The 22049-nt window shown below is 35.5% G+C and overlaps 1 protein-coding gene across 1 annotated transcript; it reads right to left on the bottom strand.

Annotated features, from left to right (window-relative positions):
* Positions 1–1179: 1179 nt before the first annotated feature.
* LOC125680036 (uncharacterized) lies at positions 1180–10800 on the bottom strand. The gene is made up of 3 exons (XM_048919481.1): positions 10707–10800; positions 5041–5191; positions 1180–1741 (listed from the first exon to the last, which is right to left on the bottom strand). Exons 1-3 carry the CDS (start codon positions 10798–10800, stop codon positions 1180–1182), a joined length of 807 nt encoding a protein of 268 aa, XP_048775438.1.
* Positions 10801–22049: the final 11249 nt, after the last annotated feature.

Here is a 22049-nt window from a genome sequence, read left to right as displayed (position 1 = left end):
CGAAATTTGAACTTGATCTGTTGTTTGCCACTCTGAAAGTACACAGTGACTGCAAGTTTTAAATGAATCTTTTCAAACATACAATTTAACGGGGGGGGGGGGGGGGGGGTATTCAAACATTTGGGACAGACAGAGTGACGGACGGACAAGACAGAAAACAAACCTTTAGTCTATTTTATAAACCGATAGGGGACTAACAAGCAAATTGCTTATTTCTTTATATTGGAGAAATGAATAGGCAAACCGTTTAGATAGATTGGAAGTATAATAATTCCATAACAAAAATTAAGCACAGGACATGTTTCTGAATCTGCCAAGGGAGGCAACTATTAATATCTAAACTAATTTGTGAAATCTAACAGCAAAATTTTGTGGCTCTTCTTTTTCTGTTTTCGAATTTTGTATAGTCATGTAAAGCATATATTTACAGTAGATCGTGATATTTTTGTGCCATTGTTTGTTGTTATTTGATTTATTTCATCTGATATTGGTTTTACACGTTTATATATTTCGTAATCGTCAATATTAGTGTTTGACAGTATCTTTATGGGGAAATACCTCCATTAAAATTACTGACAATCAAAATTATTTTTCAGTGTACAATTGTTTATAACACGATTTGGTCATTTTTTTTAGTTTACTTTCGTATCTGTACATACCATATCAACAAACCTATACATGTTAAGAAGTATATCTACTGTCAGAATTTTCAGTTATGGTTTACATGTATGTAAAACAAATATGTGAAAATGACCTTTGGTATCCTTGAGGTTAGACACAGAACATTATTTTGTGTCATCAATTGATACATATTGATGGTGTTTCTGTGCTTAATCCTTTTGTTACAAATGTCTTAACAATAAAATATGTATGTTGCAGTGTATATTGTTAAAAAATACTGATGTAGTGTAAAACACGTTTAAATTTGGTACATATGATAGTTTAATTTTATCATACACAGATATAATGCAGAATACACGATAACAAATATTGCAGACATATGCATTATCTTTGTTTCTTTTCATTGTTTATTGATTACACACTATGGGAAATTCGATTGTAAATAAAATACTGTAGTATATTATAGAAAACCACATGGTAAGATGAATTCTCGGATTCATCAGAACGTAGTCAATAACTATAGATATCGAATTTATTCCCTGTTTTCATCAGAAGTCATTAATTCGATAAAAGTGACAATACTAAAAGAAGTCCCATGTTGTCGTCGATAGGCTTTGGGTTTATTGAAACACCAGTTTTAGCCTTTTTTATCCTGTTCATCAGCGCTGTGCGAGCAGCTTCCGGTCCTCCAAGTTTGTTAATCACCTCTTTACCAACTGCGCCTAGACTCGATTCAGCTAAGTTTGCTTTGACTGGCGAGGAAAAGGACAATCCAGGAGTATTTTGTTGTTCAACTGGAGATGGAATACGTCCGACAAATGCGTCATTAAGGAAGTAGTCCAAAAGGATCCATTGTTGGAACGGATTTCCCTCGCCATCAGCATTTGCCCCATTAGATAAACCAGCTGCTCTCATTGTCTCCTTATACAGAATTTCTTCAATATATTGCCTTCGACTGTCTTCAGCCATTTGTTCTTGTCGTACAATTCTAGCCGGTCTCCCAGTGGCACAGTCAGTGATGTTGTCCGACTTTAATACCAAATACTGGTCACACCCGTCCTCAATAACATGACATTCAATCGGGATGGATGCTGGTGGTACATCTATCTTTAATCCAGCTCTGTAATAAAAAAAGTAAATGTTAGATTTGAAATAGCTGACAATAATACCATTCTTCAGATCAATAAAATTAAAAAAAAAAAATATCGATGAAAATCAATTGCAAGAATTTGTTTAACTCCAAAATTACAGGGTACCTGTAAAGTGCGAAACGAAATCGAAACGAAATCTACCGAAACGAAACGAAATCTACCGAAACGAAACGAAACCCACCGAAACGAAACAAACAGATTGTATAATCGAACTCTTTTAATTATAGTAATTAAAAATGGTATCTTAGGCCCTTGTTAAAGTTTACACATAAATAAAATTCGCCTCCCCTTTGATGTAGGCTTTCGGCTTGACTGATACAAGTTTTAAAAGTTGGAAGGGGGGGGAGGTTAAGCACAAAGTACATAAATATCATGTGCAATTAGCTTCGGATCCATAAATTTCAGAACGGAAGGTTACAGTCTCACAGGTCAGAGGTCTGGGGAAACACACTAAACGAGGGATGGGGTCGTCGGCGTTGGATCCGCTTTTGGACATAAATACATGATTCAGTATTTTTTGCTCTAAAGACAAATATATGTATACATGTGGATATTGTGTATTTGTATGTAGTATATCAAACGGTGGATTCTGAATATGCCCTCCCATTCTCTTTGTGATTTCTGCTTAAAATTCCCTCGTTCTTAAGCCTTTTCAGTTTACAAAATGCCGACCTCCTCCTAATATTCTTGAATTAAAAAAATTCCGTTTTCTGTCCCGTTTTCAATTCCCCGTCTTAGCAACACCCCAAAAGTTTTTCCATTATTGAAAGTACTCGCACCTCAGCAGTTAGAGATAAAATAAGAGGTTAAGAGCTCTTCCTGCTTTCAATTTTATCAGACACGAGCTTCTTCAAACAATGTATCTATGTCCAAAGGCGGATCCAACGTCGGCGATCCCACCCCTCGTATAATGTGTTTCCCCAGATCTCTGAGACTGTAACCCTCGGTTCTGAAATTTATCGATCCAAAACTAATTGTACATGGTATTTAATCAACTACGGATATGTACTTTGTGCTTACTCCCCCCCCCCCCCCTTTTTCCAACTTTTAAAACTTTGTAACAGTCAAGCCGAAAGACTACATCAAAGGGGAGGCGAATGTTATATGTGGTAACTTTCACAGGGGCCTAAGATACCATTTTTAATTATTATAATTAAAAGAGTTCAGTTATACAATCTGTTTCGTTTCGTTAGGTTTCGTTTCGTTTCGGTAGGTTTCGTTTCGGTAGATTTCGTTTCGTTTCGCACTTTACAGGTACCCCAAAATTACAATATGTTAAACATAGATTTCTCCTAACCAGACTACTATGGCAGCGGGGACATACTTCAAAATGGGTATATTTGAAAAATGTATTTAATATTCAATATAATTTCTAAATAACCTTTGATACAGCTTCGTAAATGTACGATATATACCTTGAAAACTATTGCTAATTTTGTGATCCAAATTCTTATGTTCTCTAAAGTATTGAAAAGTTTCAAAATACATCTTTATGTTTATCTTGAGATAGGATATCCAGTAAACAGAGCAACTGCGTAGTCATCAGCAAGTTTGTTTTACTAGATCATATGTGATAAGCTTACGCTGTCCCAAAGCACAGTCCCTTAAATGCTGGATGTGGGACAGATTCAAAATACGGTTTAAGAGTTGCAAATATCATAGGAAAGGTGAAGATAACGAACAGTGATCGATCTCATAAATCCTAAACGGAATACAATATAGAGAGTTGGGCAAACACGGACCATGGATATACTTTGGTGGGATCAGGTGCTTAGGTGGAGTAAGCATCCCCTATCGACCGGTCACACCCGCCGTGATCCCTATATCTTAATCGGGTAAATGGGGGTGATCTGTAATCAAATCAGTGTGCCAAGAGCGGCCTAACAATCGGTATTAATAGTGAATTTTGACTTAAGTTTACTTTACACTTTCCATAAGTCGAGAATATTCCAATATGATGTCCTTAACCAGAGTCAATGAATCACAAAATACTGGTCAGATACAGCAACCGGACCAGGAGGTGGATGAACTTCCAAAGATGTGTCCTAAAAGCGAGTTTCATTTGCATAAAAGGTGAATATAACAAACAGTGATCAATCTCATAACTCTTAAAAGGAATACAAAATAAAATACAAAACACGGACCCCTAGACACACCAGGGGTGGGATCAGTATATGAAAACAGGTCAGCTAACATGGGAGCACAATTCGTGATATTCCAGTCAATGGGATGGATTAATATGAATTGCCGTACCTACTTGTATACTGGATTCCTAACGTTCACAACAGTCCTTACGAAGAAAGATACATTGCTGGATCGAGAAAATGTTCTACCAAGTCCCTATCTTTGCTCCTCACGACAATATTAACAGCTTTGAAGGAAAAACGTACTATGTCACATCTGCCAGAAATGGTGTAAACTTAATTTTGATTCTATAAAATTCTAACAAAAATTGTTTTTATTAAATTTAAAATAGTAAAACTTTTCTCAAATCAACAACATCAAAACGTATGACATTTCAACATTTTACACGATCATTCACCAAAAATGGAAAAAGGAAATATTCATACCTAGTGATCCATAACATTACTCTGTTAAACACCACTCTGATTCAATACACAAGTACTCTGAAGTTGAATTAAAAAATATGCTGGAGTACCTCATTGACAATATGATCGTAGTCTTTAGTGATAAGGTCTTCCGACAGTCTGTTGGAATTCCCATTGACACGAATTGTGCTCCCGCGTTAGCTGACCTGTTTTTATATTCTTATGAAGTAGAATTTGTTCAAACGCTTCTACATTAGAAGAAACAATAGTGGCTTTCGACTTGACATTTAGAAAAATATGCCTATAGTCAACGTACTGCAGTCCTTTTAAAAGGAAAATTTGCATACATCTGTATTTGCATGTGGGGTTTTTTTTAACAAAAAGGAACATGAAAATTATACGAACCACTTTTCGCTGTTTAGAACATGCATAGAGACGGGCAACAGGATTCCAGTATACCCTCACCCTCTTTGAGAGGTGTATAATTATCAGTTGCCATGTAAGATGAATGTTTTGTTAACCCTTCACAATCACATAGCAGCAATCTATCATGTCTACAGATGCTAATGAATTAAAGCAAGAATTCCCTCTTCCTGCACCCAATAATACAGGTAACAATAGTATTGACTGAATACAGTGCATACAATGTAGTTCTTCCTCTCACACTATAATACATACTCAAAATCCTAAAGTTTGAAATAGATTTTACACAATCTTACTCGCAGCAATCTAGTCCGTTCTGGGTACATCGACATCTCTGGCATGAATCAACAGTTTCAAATATTGATCCGTGACGAAGCTTGATTTTGGTCAGCCCCATCATTTTGTCGTAGTGATGGTATTCACAGAAATATCGTAATCTTTTGAAGTCTGCAAGAAGAATATTACTTTTATTAGTCTTTGAATCATAAGTACGGCGGCGTAGAAAGGCCAAATAAAAAAATATATTATTCGTTCGGAAGAATTAGCAAATTGTTCAGACAAATTAAATTCGTTCGGACGAATTACCAATTTGTTCGAACGAAATAAAAAATTCGTTCGGACGAAATAGCAATTCGTTCGGAGGAATAACCAATTTGTTAGGACGAATTAGTCATTCATTCGGACGAATTACCATTTCGTTCGGACAAATTACCAATTCGTTCGGACGAATTACCATTTCGTTCGGACAAATTACCAATTCGTTCGGACGAAATAGAAATCCTGACGAATTACCATTTCGTTCGGATGAATTACCAATTTGTTCGGACGAAACAGAAATTCTGACGAATTATCAATTTGTTTGGACGAAAAAGAATTTGTTAGGACGAAATACTAATACGCAACTTCCGAGATATCAGCTCTTCTGTGATGAAGGTACGTTAAGTGTTCTGTTGAACGCTTGCGTGGGTACAAGATGTATACATATACTATAATAGATTAGCTATGTAAATACGGATAAAAGTCATGAAAGTGTAAATTTTGTTTATATCAGCCGTTGGTATATATTAAACTGACCATATCAAGAATATTATTTGTTTGAATTAGGCCATTAAATTAAATATAAAAATATTTTTTATTTCCTCCTCTGCACGAGTGATATTTTAATCAAAGAAAAATGGTGATTATCGATTTTTGTTCGAACTAATTTATTATTAAATACTAATAAACTTACTAATATTAATAATAATACCATGTTTATATAGCACCCTTTTCATACACCATGTACGCTCAAAGGTGCTTTACAATGCATATTGTGCGTCCCTGCCGATTGGGTGGTTGCATGATGACTGATAATCGGCCTTAAGGCAATATATGAAGGCAGCGATAAGCATTTGTACCCATCGCATGTGGAGGATAGTACATGTATGTTTTGCGTCTCACTGTGCGTAAGAGTTCCACAAAGGGAAATAACTATTGGGCAACTCGGAAATTGCGTATTGGAACTCTTGTGTTGAAAATATGAAAGAAACACAAGATAAAGATGAAGTTACTGGAAAAGGTACATTTCTACCATTTTCTTGGATTGAATCAAGGTGAAATTTTACATTATTTGGCAGAGTTTAACAACGTTGTGATAAGCAAGAGAACACTTAAAAGAGTCCTTTCTTCCGCTCAACTGTTTAGAAGAAAGCAATATTCTGATTTGCTTGAAGTGGCTTTATTCATTGAAGGAAAAATGGAGACATCAGACAAACTTCATGGATATAAATTAATGCATCTTCAATGTATTCAGTCCGGGTATACCGTGACACAAGAAACTGTTCGACTTCTGCTTCAGATAATTGATCCGTTAGGTGTGCAACTTCGTAGAAGAGGGAGACTAAGACGCCGTGTTTATACAAATCCTGGTCTGGACTTCATGTGGCATATAGACTCTTACGACAAACTAAAATCCTTTGGTATCTGCATTAATGGATGCATTGATGGGTACTCTAGATACGTGATTTGGCTTTTGGATTTGTACTCAATTTCTTCAACTGAATTGAATGAGCATTTAAGATGGTTTTATACAGAAGGTCAACCAAAAATGGATTGTGAAAATAAATCACACGGATACCACAAGAATACCATGAAAGTGAGTGACATCAGCAGAATTTTTGACTTTTAAGAGGAAAAGATATTGATTAAGCAAAGCAAACGAGGCCTTTACAGAATCAAAGTACAAAATGATCTCCTGAGAGTTGGAACTTTTTAAAACATACAAAGAAAAAAATTACTGCATCAAAAAGTAACTCCACTGTTATTTTTTTTTATTTAATAGATTTATTTTTACTAAATTTGCGCAGTCATCACTGGTTCAGTGAATTTATATATTCATATATTTCAGTTATTTACTATATGCAAGGACTGTATCAATTTATATATATAAAGAGAGGGGGGGGGGGGGGGCGGAGAGAGAGACTTGGGTGTGTTATGGAGTATGTCTTAACTTTCAATCCTCTAATTAGGAAATAAAGTACGCGTGTATGTTGCAGGCTATCCTCTGAGGTCAAGAAATGTTGTTTTGAAACACAAAATCCGAGGCGTTAGTCGAGGCTTTTATATTTCAAACAACATTTCAAGACCCGCATCACCCACGGTAACTAAAATTTTATTTCTATTACATATACAGTCTACACAACTACGAATTAGGTCATTTCGTGAGGTCATTCATGACAGGTTCTAAGGTGGATTACATGTGGGGGTTTTGGGGGGGGGGGTGCTGACAAAAAAGGTGAGATGTATTTTAAAAATATTTAAGCATTTAGTTTTATGTTTACGGATAATATCAACTGCTCTGAATACACAGTTCAACAAATTAATGCACATGTGGAAGAGGGTTAACTTTTCTGTGCATAGCCATGTTTGTTGACATGTGTATCGATCTCGGAATGCAGAGGAATGATTATATTGAATGATAAATATGCTTCAGTCATTTATAAATTTCATGGCAACATATTTTGATTAGTTTTTATGATCATGAAACTGAATTATCATTTATCGGTTTTATTGTTGTGTTACATGAAGTGTAAAAATCATGGGGTATCACGAAAGATCCATTGCATAGACATTTAACAAATATTTATTTTTCTTGTGGGCGTTTGATATGTACCAATTGGATTACGTATTGACGTGTGTTGGAAAGTAATGGACGCGGCATTCCTTTAATCTCTGCAATAACCGTGTTGAATCAGCAATGAACTCGTCCACACAATGCCGAACGTGCAATGCTCGTTTACAAATTATCTATTCCTGTCATTTGTAAAACGAAAATATCTGTTGCTAAAGTGCTCATAATTTGAAATAAGCTTCCTTTGTTTTAAATTTTAGTTTTTATAGTATATATTTAATATAATATAGGATTATATTATTTGGAGAACATTATCTGGGACATACAGTGTACATTACTTCAAACAAAAAGGATGAAAAGAGGCCCACGCCACAGCCCTACGCAATATACGCATGCGCACTGTGTGTGATGGCTTAGGGAATTTGAACAAACTTCAACTCTCAAAAATTAAAACAAAATAGATAGCTTGTATTGTAAAAACCAGCACAACACACAGCCGTCATCCTCCCAGCTGATCATATCTTGTTATTTGACAAGCCTCGTATTAGCGTGCTTTGATTTGTCGATTTGGTTTGTTTTGCGGGGAATATAGAATTCCAAAAGCATCTTACCCCCCCCCCCCCAGTCCCTCCTTTGTCTCCATGATGATCATGGTGTAGAATATGTGCCCCTCTCACACGAAACGAAACAAAAGAATTGGCAGGGTGGACTAGAAAATCAGAAGGCACCACACGACAAAAATATGTGTGCCAACCGAGGTTCACAATGTCCTGTCATACCCCTGAAAAATTTGCTTCTCTCTTCAATCATTGTTAGAGACCGACATATGGTACATAGCAAAGCCTTGCAAACGCTAACAGTTTTCCGAATTCAGGCCCAACTAGTGATGGGCAATCGGACCTAATACCACAATCGATTATCGGCAATAATCGGACGCATGTAATCGATTATAATCGGAATTGGCATTTAAGTGTTTTCCCCTCAAATTAGATGTAACAGAATCATTAAATGTATGGAACAACATTTGAATTCTTCTTTGTTTCATTTATTCACTGGTATATAAATCAGAATTCCAATATATCAAGTGATGGAATTTATCTATAATCTCAATGTATCACAGATATCAGAGATAGGCTCCTTTATTTGACTGTTGAATGTTATTGTTGTTACCGTCCTTTTTATCTCCCGCCATTTTCTATGCTTATTTTCGATCGGGTTTGACATACAGAAAATAAAATTTGAACAAAGTTGAAGTGATATCCGGATTTTATTTGGTCAACGATGTCGGCGACTTTTATTTTGTAATCGATTAGTAGCATCGTAGGTCTCTGAACGACCGACAATCGATCATCGGCGACAATCGTTTCATCACTAGGCCCAACATCACAAACTGATACTGTATGTTCTCTTAAATACACCGCGCATTGTCTAAGGAATACAGGCTCTTATTGACACGGAAGTTGATGTCCGCCATTTACATGTACGACCACCACCAGGCCGTATTACAGAGGGTGTTAACGTTGCTCGGGCTTTCTCGTCGTTATCGCCCCATGACCCGTCTTCAGAATCAGTCGAGTCCACTCAAGTATGCTTCCTCAGCCTCAGGTCAAACCAAACCCCTAGATCCCCACTTCGCAACAAGTACTGAAGTTTTCTCTAAAATCATTCATCAAGTTTTATTTCTAACTGCGTATTTAACAATTGTACCTTCCATTTCCCCATAAATCCATTTCATCGCAATCATTATGACCCTGACGACTTTGTTGGGATTTTTTTTTTTTTGTTATTCTGTATTCCTACATACAACGCTTCAAGTATTAATCATGTCAATTACAGATAAATATTCATATTTGCTTTTGTTTTAATACACTAATTAAATGATAGTATATGAAGCATCTTTACAAATGATGAAGGTATCAAAAGAAAAAGTGGACGGAAAATTATTCAGCAATGCTCTACCACTTATAAATTGTTGTTTTCCGTCGCATTTTTCTTGTGATATTTTTATCACGACAACAATGTTGGCTTCATTTCTGAAAGATTTTAGGGAATTCTCTAATGGAATTTTGTCTTTTAAGGGAAATGAAATGTATTTTGTTGAAATTCTCTAGGAAAATGTTTTCGTGTGGGAGAATTATTTTTCCCGATAATATTCATTTTCTTAAAAATGAATTTCTCTTCAAACAGATGAGATTCTTTTGTGACATAGGGGTTATGATTTATTATATAGTCATATGAGATTCAATGGATATATTCTAGGGGATATTCAGGTACATGTACAAGTGCAAGGTACACACGAGACAAAACATACTAAAAAACAATCAACTCGAGATAATTTCATGCATATGTGTTTAAAAGATTGTCATTTCTAGATCAGAAGCACTTGCTGTTAAGTAATACAATATCATTTACGAGCTTTTCCATTTGACATACACATTACAGTACAAAGTGGACTCACATCTCGGTCTTTGACTTATGGTGTGTGATCTGTCTGTCAGTGGTTTAAGTGTTTCGAAATGATAACAATTTGCTATAAACAACTGTTCCTAGCAGAGAGGGCCCTTAAGTACATTAGTGCTAAAGTGTGAACTATAGAGAGCATCCCTCAAAATATTAGAGCCATGTTGATTGTTGTTAAAAATGACAACCAACTTGTGATTGGTAATCATGACCTTTTTCTTTACAAATATGCAAAAATGATGTAACGTTTTTTTCATTAATATGACGTGTTTTTTTAAAAATATTGTTGGATAAGATAATGACCTTTCTTGCTAGGAACGGCTCGTTTAATGCACGAACACACGGATTCTGTATTGTGCTGAAGGACACACTGCACTAAATTCGCGCGCTTACCTGTGACCTCATGCTGAATTGGCGTGGTTGTACAAACTCCAAGACAAGAATGCACGATCGAAAGTAACAGCACGGTTATTGGCAACACATGCATTCTTAAAAGGATGTCCCCACAATGTCGAAGTTACAGATACCTCAACCCTGCTGTAGATTGCAAAACGCGATGTGATGCTCCATGCACAAGTCATTATAAGGTGGTCACATGGATCATTTTTCATTTAGAGGTATTTAAGCCATGCATCTCAACCTTTACGACCTAGGGACAATCCCTCACATATATTGTTCGGAGGTCAAGTGCTGTCCATATGGTGTATATTTAATACTTATTCAAACTGCAGAGGAAAGGAAAGCACAATTGTAGATGAGTACAAACTCATGTACTTACTTCAATTTTATAAAAAATTACATGTATATACAATAATCACTGTAAACAAATGTAAATTTAAAAAAAACAAGACCGTTGTATTGTTGATGCTTGCTTTATTAATCACTCGGGCAAACCAGAGCACGAACAACATTCATTCTACTGAAACCACAAACTGACATTTTAAGTCAATTGTCTTGAGGGATGTATATTTAGGAATGCGAAGTAGAATATATCACTCAATTTTTCCTGCAAAACAGTTTTATCAGATTAATTGAATTTTTTATCATCATAAATAATGGATGCGAATGTACGTTCATGAAGTTAATCTATATTGTTGGGTTTAGTGTCCTGGGAACGTTTATGACTAGGTATTTGAAAATTCTCAAAGAGCAAATAATTAAAAAGGAAGAGAATTCTACTAAATTCTAATTAGAAAAACATGTAACAATATGGTCTATTGTGAATTAGGAAGATTACCTTTATGTGTTAAGAGAAAATTAAAACTTTTTAAATATTAGATAAAGCTAAAGAACACAGACAATTGTATTCTAAAGGCTTGTTACGAAGATATGTCCACTTATAATAATAATTGGGTAACTAATATTAAAGAAGAACTGTCAAATCTAGGAACCACAGAAGGAATCAAGATATTTATAGAATTATTGAGCACAGAATAATAGATATGTACAGGCAAAAAATTATGTGTAGTTTTGAAAATTCACCAAAGTGTATGCTGTATAGGCATCTTGTTGACAATTTTTGTATACAGTATTATTTAACAAAACCATTAGACACGTACAGTAAGCAACTTATTACCCGATACAGAACGTCATCACATTCATTATGTATAGAAACTGGTAGACATAATAATGTTCCCAGAAAAATGAGAATTTGCAAACAGTGTAGTTTAAATGATATTGAAGATGAATTTCATTTCATTCTAAGATGTCCTTTATATAACGAAATAAGAAAAAGATATATTAAACAATTCTACCATGTAAAACCAAGTGTATATAAACTTATAAAATTACTGAGTGTAAATAACGTTACAGAACTGAGTAATTTAGGTAAAAATCTTAAATATGCCACAAAATTACGTAAGTAAAGTCTTGCAAATTAGCACAATAGACTATTATATATCTACTTTATGCACTTTTTGTTAATCAGTATTATAATGTATGAATATATGCATGCATATGATTGCATGTTAAACAAGATCACTTTGGAATGTTATTTAAGTTTATGCACTCTCCATATACTGTATACTGTATGTTGTTATATTTTAAAACTGTATTGTATGTAATTAAGTCCAATGAGCCGCATGGCTCACGGAAAATAAAGAAACATCCAGAAACTAAATTCGGAAGAAATTACACTAAAGAAAGTATTGTTTTCCTTGCCATTACCATTATCTTGCCATTACCATTATGAATAGACCCAATATGTCAGGAAAACACCATATCTGTGACGTGGTATATTTTAAAGAAATAAATGTCATTTTTGAAAAAAAAAATCTATGAGGGTATGTATGACTTATATCGCGTCACGCCGGCATACTTTATGGAATATGTTAGCGCGTCGCACTTCATGAAAAGTATGCCGTTCATAACCTGATATATTTTCAAAAATGAACTTTACGTCTTATATTTACTTTATTCTTTCATTTCTGCAAGAATTCCCAATCATCAAAATACACTTACTATATTCATACGCCTGTTGTTTACCACTGCAACGCATTCCTGAGGTACAAGGTATCATGATAATTTGTAGAGATATTCAAGGCAGAAATATTGGAAATGTGAATATTGTAAATTGTTGACAACTAAAAGTTATTTATATCGCACTCATTTAACAACATTTATACAAACACATAAAGTAATAAAAGCTGTAGACGGTAAATTGATATATATATATATATATATATATATATATATATATATATATATATATATCGCGTGACAGCGTGGCGATAATTCCATCGTCATCGAAAGCAAGTGTTTTGACTTGCCTAGATGGTCGAGCGGTCTAGCAGATTTGGTTCTGCAGGTCGTGAGTTCAACCCCGGGTATGGGCGGAAGTGGGTATCCAAATAAAGTGAAATTTTCTATGCTTCATATATATATGGAAGATCAATCTCATAACTCCTACAAGCAATACAAAATAGATAGTTGGGCAACCACGGACCTCTGGACACACCAAAGGTGGGATCATGTGCCTAGGAGGAGTTAGCATCCCCATATATATATATATATATATATATATATATGCATATATATATCACTTTATTTGGATACCCATTTCCGCCCCTACCAGGGGTTGAACACACGACCTCCTACCAGCTGGTAACCAGAGCGCTAGACCACTTGACCATCTAGACAAGTCTAGGAAAATTTGTTTTCGATGACGATGGAATTCTCGCCACGCTGTCACACGCTACACGGTCATTGAGAATGGAAATGGGATACAGTTATTTAACGTACATTTAAGAGGATCATACAAGATGCACATTGTATTTGAAAGATTTTATATATAAAGCACGGAAATAGCAATGAATTCTTAAATGAACATAACTGCCCTAGGTGAAGAAATATTTAAATAAATATAAAGCACAGAAAATTTCACTTAATAGGATATCCAAATCCAAATTATTAAGTGAACATTTCTGTGCTTAATGATCTCAATGAATCATAGTGATCTTAAGTAATAAATCCATTAAATCAGCAGAAAATGTCGATTCACAAATTATTGTCTTTCTGACTAAGCATTATAATTCATTTCTGTTCTCAATTTTCGATGTGCAGTGACCTCGGGGTCACCAGTTCGGGGAGGCAATGCGCAAGTGTCTTATTTATAAACAGTTAATCAAATACATTGATTGATTGTATCTTGCTTAACGTCTCACTCGAGAAATTTTCATTCATATGGAGACGTCACCAAGACCGGTGAAGGGCTTCAAATTTAGGCCTATGCTCGGCGCTTATGGCCATTGAGCAGTGAGGGTTCTTTAGCGTGCCATACGTACTGTGACACGGGCCATCCGTTTTTAAGGTCATCCCCGAGGACCCGTGACATTCACACCTGATGCCGAGCGTTTCCCGATGGAACTGTCACTACCTGTTTTAACGATTGGGGTCTGTCGCGGCCGGGATTCGAATCCCCGCCTTTCGCATGCGGGGCGAACGCTCTAACCTCTCGGCCACCGTCAATTTTATAGATACATGCAAGTTCATTTGAGTGGCACATTTGTGAAAGGTAATAATAACGAACAGTGATCAATCCCACAACTCCTACAAGCAATACCAATCAAATAGTTATGCAAACACGGACCCCCGGACACACCAGAGGCGGGATCAGAAGCCCAAGAGGAGCAAGGATCCCTCGCCTATGGAACGCCGTTTCTGCCTTATAGTGTAAATCAGCCTTACGTTATGTCGATACATCTTTATATTATGTGGTTACATCATTACGTTATTTCGATACATCTTTATGTTATGTGGTTACATCATTACGTGATGTCGATACTTATTTATGTTATGTGGTTATATCATTACGTCATGTGGTTACATCATTACGTTATGTCGATACCTTTTTATGTTATGTGGTTATATCATTACGTTATGTGGTTACATCATTACGTTATGTCGATACCTCTTTATGTTATGTCGATACCTCTTTATGTTATGTGGTTATATCATTATGTTATGTGGTTACATCATTACGTTATGTCGATACATCATTTTATTATACTTTCATGTAAAATACTCGAACCTGATTGGTCGAGAAGCATTTGAAAAAACATATTGTTACCCTCTGAGAACAGAAAACACGCGACTCAGGGTGATAGTATCTAGCAACGGGTAACAGTACTTGACAACGGGTGATATTATAAAAAATTATCACATGCGTCAAATTTATGCGCGTATGGTTCGCCGTAGATTGCTAGACGACGTCGTTTGAGCGTTTGTAATAAACGCGAGTACCCGCATCGAAATACGAAATATCGCACGACAGTGATTGATCAAATGTCAACAGACGTAAGTTTTTCTGCTTCCCAGTTTACATAACATTCAGTATAATAAAACAAATATTGCATGTATTTGAGGGTAACATTGAAATTTTCACCCCTCGAGAAACCATTGTCAACCTCGGCTACGCCTCGGTTGACAATGGTTTTCTCGGGGTGAAAATTTTCAATGTTACCCTCAAATACATGCAATATTTATATAATGTTATGTGGTTACATCATTACGATATTTCGATACATCATTACGTTATGTCGATACTTATTTATGTTATGTGGTTATATCATTATGTTATGTGGTTACAGATGTACATCATTACGTTATGTCGATACATCATTACGTTATGTCGATACCTCTTTATGTTATGTGGTTACATCATTACGTTATGTTGATGCTTCTTTATGTTATGTGGTTACATCATTACGTTATGTGGTTACATCATTATGTTATGTGGTTACATCATTATGTTATGATAAACTTTCAAGTGATCGAGATCGAAAGAGATGCAAAATGGCGCGCTTAAATTCAAACGTTGTGTTTTCAGAATTATAACATTGTCTTGCCTGTGCCTTTTTTAAAAATTTGTCGTCTTTTCGTTATTTCGAGGCGAAAAGACGACAAAATGAAATTAGCGACGATATCAATTAAATAGCATGAAATAAACGCAAAGAAATTATTTGCCACTTGCATACTGATAGAATGAAATACACAAAGAGCATCGTATACATACAACACATTCAATGCTTGCAAAATACAGTACATACACATAAGTAATGCACATAGCATGCTTACCTAGAAAACGCATAAGTGCAGACAGCTATTTACATATATGTGTACTTTTAAAATGTTAGATGCTCGTTCTGCTGATAAATCTACGAAACAAAATCATAAACTCCATTTTTATTTCGACAGTTGTGATCCCATTATACAGATTATACACAATAAGGATGTCTCAAGTTGAATCGGGAAATATTAAAGTCGAATATTTCCCCCTTATTCAATGCTTGACCGCTCAAGGTTTTTTTTGCAGTTTTTGATAATGCATGTGCATGTACACAGTGCATGTATTTGGATAAATTGCATGCACAATTCAATATCTATAGATAATTATATACAAGCAAGATTAATAATCGATAACATACATTTTAGGGTTGAAAATACGGGTATGACATGCACAATCCAAAATAGACATTTGATTACACAAAAAATATATACATGAACATGTATATAAGAGGGAATATAGTGCAGTTTTCAAACGTTGTTGTCAGTGGCGGATTTAGAGGGGAGAGCCGGCGCCCCCCCCCCCCTCCCCTAAATTTTCAAATTTAAAGTAAATCGCGGTATCTTGTTTCGGAAAATGTACTAAACGATAAAAGAAGCAATAATTTCTTCCACTCCTGGAGAAATAAATGACAAAATCCTTTGATTTCTTGAATTACTTTATTGGGAGAACTTAATTTTTTCCAAAACCCCTTAAAATTTGGGTCATTTTATTTATTTCACCTTATTAGAATGATAGAAAATAGTACAAATGACTTGAAAGGAGAAATATTTCAAGCCCCATAAAATCTGTAAAATCCAGGAGCTTCCGGGGACTTCGCCCCTGGACCCACTGCCTCACAAAGTGGCTCAATTCCTGGATCTACCCCTGGTTGTCTCTTCGGGATTGACAATTATTTACCGTCACTTTGCATGTACATACATGTGAGAGAGAGATAGATAGAGAGAGTCCTATTTCGATGTACAATGTCATTCGACAGGAGGAAATAATATTGATCACTTAGTGTTAGCTTACAAGCATTCATGAATTTCAACTATTGAAAAATTTTGTATTTACAATATAGTGGAAACTTACAAGAGTGATATCGGTGTTCATATTTGAATTCAATTAGAATTTTTTTTAAATTGATAGTTTGGGTTTGGACATGAAAATATTCAATTGTAAAGTACTAAAACTCTCTCAAATTGCACGAAACTCTTAAGTTTAACAATTCCTTCTTGAAATTGAGATATAGAAGCACGTAGCATTGTTTTTTAAAGTAGGGGAAGGGTCAGCTGGGGTTCACTTCGCACTTGCATTAAAATTGTTGACAAGCAATAAAGTACTTCTGTTAAAATCTCATTATCTTATAAATCGTAGGAGGGGGGGGGGGGCAAAGATTAGTTCACTACACGTATTCTTCAATTCAGCACTTCCCGTGGGGATCCGGATTAGAATAGGTACTTAGTAGCCCTTGCTTGACATAATGGGACAGTCCTTCGAAGGATGACACCGCAAAATCCGAGGTCCCGTGTCACAGCAGGTGTGGCACGAAAAAGATCCCTCTCTGCTTAAAGGCCGTAAGCGCTGAACATAGGGCTAAATTTTGCAGCCCTTCACCGAAAATGGTGACGTCTCTATATTCAGTGAAATATTCTCGAGAGGGAAGTTCAACAATATATGTAATTCATCAATCAATTCAGCACTTCAAACATCAACTGCCTTTCATTATTACTTTTTTTTAAAAAAAATGGGGAGGAGGCAGCAAATCAATCGAACTTTGCATGTAGAAAATATGGGAATTGTGTGTTAAAATAACGAAAAAGTAATTGTAAATAGGGGACAGACCAGGCACCCTGCCCACCCCAACCCCCTGTTTCAACGTGTCTGGTATAACATTCACACAAAAAGATTTCTTCAGTAGAATACAATTATCTGAGCACCATAATTTAATTATAAATGTTTCCTTCTTTGTATGTGTAATTAATGATTATCCACAACCATCAGCAAATTTCTAACGGGGAAACCTGTACATGTATTTTGTTGTCTTTCGTATTTTTAAAGGCGAAAAGTGGCTAATCATCGTTTTGTCGTCTTTTCACCTCGAAATAACGAAAAGACGACACATTTTAAAATGACACAAATCAGTTACCATCCCTAACCCAATTTCATTTTAAAAGTAATCCTGGAAACATACTGTTTGAATCTGAGAATTTTCATCTGTATCAATCTCGATCACTTGAAAGTTTATCATAACATAATGATGTTTGCACATAACATAATGATGTTTGCACATAACATAAAGAAGTATCGGCATAATGTAATGATGTAACCGCATAACATAATGATGTAACCACATAACAAAGAGGTATCGACATAACATAATGGTGTAACCACATAACATAAAGAGGTATCGACAAAACAAAACGGTGTAACCCCATAACGCAATGATGTAACCACATAACGTAATGATGTAACCAAATAACATAATGAGGTATCGACATAACGTAATGATGTAACCACATAACGTAATGATGTAACCGCATAACATAATGATGTAACCACATTACATAATGATGTAACCACATAACATAAAGAGGTATCGACATAACATAATGTTGTAACCACATAACATAAAGAGATATCGACATAACATAATGATGTAACCACATTACATAATGATGTAACCACATACCGTAATGATGTAACCACATAACATAATGATGTAACAACATAACGTAGTAATGTAACCACATAACGTAATGATCTAACCACATAACATAAAGAGGTATCGACATAACGTAATGATGTCACCACATAACATAAAGATATATCGACAAAACGTAATGATGTAACCACATAACATAATGATGTAACCACATACCGTAATGATGTAACCACATAACATAATGATGTAACCACATAACGTAGTAATGTAACCACTTAACGTAATGATGTAACCAAATAACATAATGAGGTATCGACATAACGTAATGATGTAACCACATAACATAATGATGTAACCACATAACGTAATGATGTAACCACATAACATAATTATGTAACCACATAATATAAAGATGTATCGACATAACGTAAGGCTGAATTACACTATAAGGCAGAAACGGCGTTCCATACTCGCCGACCGGTTGTGTAGTTATTACTTTCTTACACTTATGATATGTTTTAGTCATCCATGACACGATGCAATATTTTCAAATAAACGAAATGTATACTTACTCACGTCTGTTTCCATCTTTCTATGACCTCAGTCTCCGCAACCCGATTATGTATGGCAATCATCTTTCCCGTGTCCGAGTATATACGACGATTGCGTCCGAGGCCATGGTGGCTTATATGAAACGCCCATAGTATATAAGCTCTCGGGCAATACTCTCTTGTTTATTATACTGAATTTTTCACCAGATCTTGAGAATGATATTATTTAAACCTATAATTGGTAATTTGTGCATACTTGGGTAGTTAAAAAATATCGTCAGTTTCAGCTTGTATTGTTATAATCATAAAACTGGTGAAGATAACAGTGAGCAATATCATAACTCCTATAAAGAGTAGGGCAAACACGAACCCCTGGACAATCACTGTACCGGAGGTGGGATCAGGTACATAGGAGGATTACGCATCCCCTGTCGACCGGTCACACCCGCCTCGAGCCCTATATCTCAATCAGGTAAACGGAGTAATCTGTAGTTAAAATCAGTGTGCAATGATTAAGACAATACGCAACTTCCGAGATATCAGCTCTTCTGTGATAGAGGTGCGTTCAGTGTTCTGTTGAACGCTTGGTTGGGTACAAGATGTATTATACATATACCATAGCCTAGCTATGTAAATACAGATAAAAGTTATGAAAGTGTAACATTAAGAGTAATATTTGATTGAATTAGGCTATTAGATTAAATATGAAATTATTTTTTATTTTCTCTTCTGCACGAGTGATATTTTAATCCAAAAAAAGGTGATTATCGATTTTTGTTTGAGTTATGGGATTAAACATTCTTTTTGAGGAATTTATCGATGTGTAAACTCCGGACATTTTACTCACAAACTGAATAAAAGTGCGAAGCACTTTTATGTTAAGTTTGTGAGTAAATGTCCGGAGTTTACACATCGATAAATTCTTCAAAAAGAATGTTTGATTCTTATAATTCCAATTCATTCCCTTTATTAACAATTGCAAAAATTTGAATAGTTTCCCCACCCTATGTTATTTGTTTTCAGACGTGTATGAATACATCGCGTTTTCGGATTTATTGATGTATAAACTCTTGTTCAGATTTATTTTTGTCCAATTAAAACAATTGCAATAAATAACATTGCAATTATTTTATTATCAAATACTAATAAACTTACTAAATATTGTGTGTCCCTGTAGTCTGGGTGGTTGCATGATGTCTGATAATCGGCCTTTAGGCAATATATCAAGGCAGCGATAAGCATTTGTACCCACCGCGTGTGGACGATAATATGTTTGTGTCTCACTGTGCTAACGTTAGAGTTCCACAAAGGGAAAGAACTATTGAGCAACTCGGAAATTGCGTATTGGAATGAAACATGTCGGGCAGCATTCGACTCAATGACAGCTTGTACTTGTAAATTAGATCGTTATAAAAACCATGAAATATGCGAAATGCTTACTTTAAACGAGACTGTTGAAATCCCTGAAGCACCACCTTATGTTTTAGCAGCCTGCACTCGATTTAAAATGCAACCATACGCAGAACAAGCTCTTGGGTATTGAATTACATGTAGTTTAGAGACATAAACACCATATGCAGGTAATAAGAAATATTGCTACATGAATATGGAAAGTTGACGATAGATAAGCTGAACTCATCCTGTTTGTCATGAAGTTGAGTTGTTAGTTTGCTGTTAACATCTATGTTCAATAAAATATCTAAATATGAAGCAGATGCGGTGTCTTTTATTGTATAAATACGGTCAGTGCAAGTGCTAATACATGTACCTGTATTTCTCACAATTTCGCACGAGTTATTTTCCCTGAATATAGGAAGGAGGGTGAGGAGCACAGTTCGTGGCAATACTCGATTCATGACGTCATACTACAGATACATTTTTATGCTCCCAAAAAAATTCGGGGGAGCATATAATCACCGTCATATCTGTCCGTCTGAGCTCATATCTCTTAAACCTTTCATCAGAAATCAATATAATTGATCACACGTTTCTTGAAACAAGGACTTTGTGACCAAGGTTTTTCAATGTCATTTTGTAAAGGTCAAGGTTACTCAGAACATAAAGGTCCCTTATTTCAACAGTTTTTGATGTTACCACTGCCGGTGAAGGGCTACCAAAGTTAGGCCTATGCTTGGCGCTTAAGGCCTTTGAGCAGGGAGGGATCTTTATCGTACCACGCCGGCTGTGACACGAGACCGCGGTTTTTGCGGTCTCATCCGAAGGACCGCCTCATTTAATCGCCTCTTACGACAAGCAAGAGGTACTAAGGACCTATTTTAACCCGGATCTCCACGGAATTTTTTTTAAATATGAAAGTTCCCATCTCCTACACCTTTCATCAGAAATTGATCATAACTGATCATAAATATTCGTTTGTGACAGAGACTTTTGGACCAGGGTCAATTTGGAAAGGTCAAGGTCACTCAGAAAATATACCTATATAAATACAAAGTTCTTTATTTCAACAGTTTTTGAACAGGCATTGATCATATATCACACACATAAGTAATAGGCAAATGGCTTTCAGACAAAGGTCACTTTGTAAAGGTCAAGGTCTTTCAGAACATATACCTTACAGATTGAAAAATGCAACATTTCAACACTATTTTAACAGTTATTGATAGTTTGGACCAATGTCTCTCAATGTCATTTTGGAAAGGTCAACGTCACTCGGGACATACACCTTATATAAAGAAAAAGTGCCTTCTTTCAACAGCTTTTGAACCGGCATCGATTATATATCACACAAATAAGTGTCCCGTGGGGATCCGGGTTCGAATAGGTCCTCAGTACCACCTTGCTTGTCGTAAGAGGCGACTAAATGGGACGGTCCTTTGGGGACATCCATCAGTTTTACTGATATTTTTGTTGTTTTACTGTTCCTGATTGTAATAAGGTGCCTATTGAAATTATTTTATGTATTTATTGAGTGTAATGACTGAAATATAAATCATATGATAGCACTAATAGTTTAC

This window comes from Ostrea edulis, chromosome 2, assembly GCF_947568905.1.
Source record: "Ostrea edulis chromosome 2, xbOstEdul1.1, whole genome shotgun sequence".
Classification (NCBI taxonomy): Eukaryota; Metazoa; Mollusca; class Bivalvia; order Ostreida; family Ostreidae; genus Ostrea; species Ostrea edulis.
The sequence above is the reverse complement of the archived record's forward strand: the minus strand, read 5'-3'. Positions and strand labels throughout refer to the sequence as shown.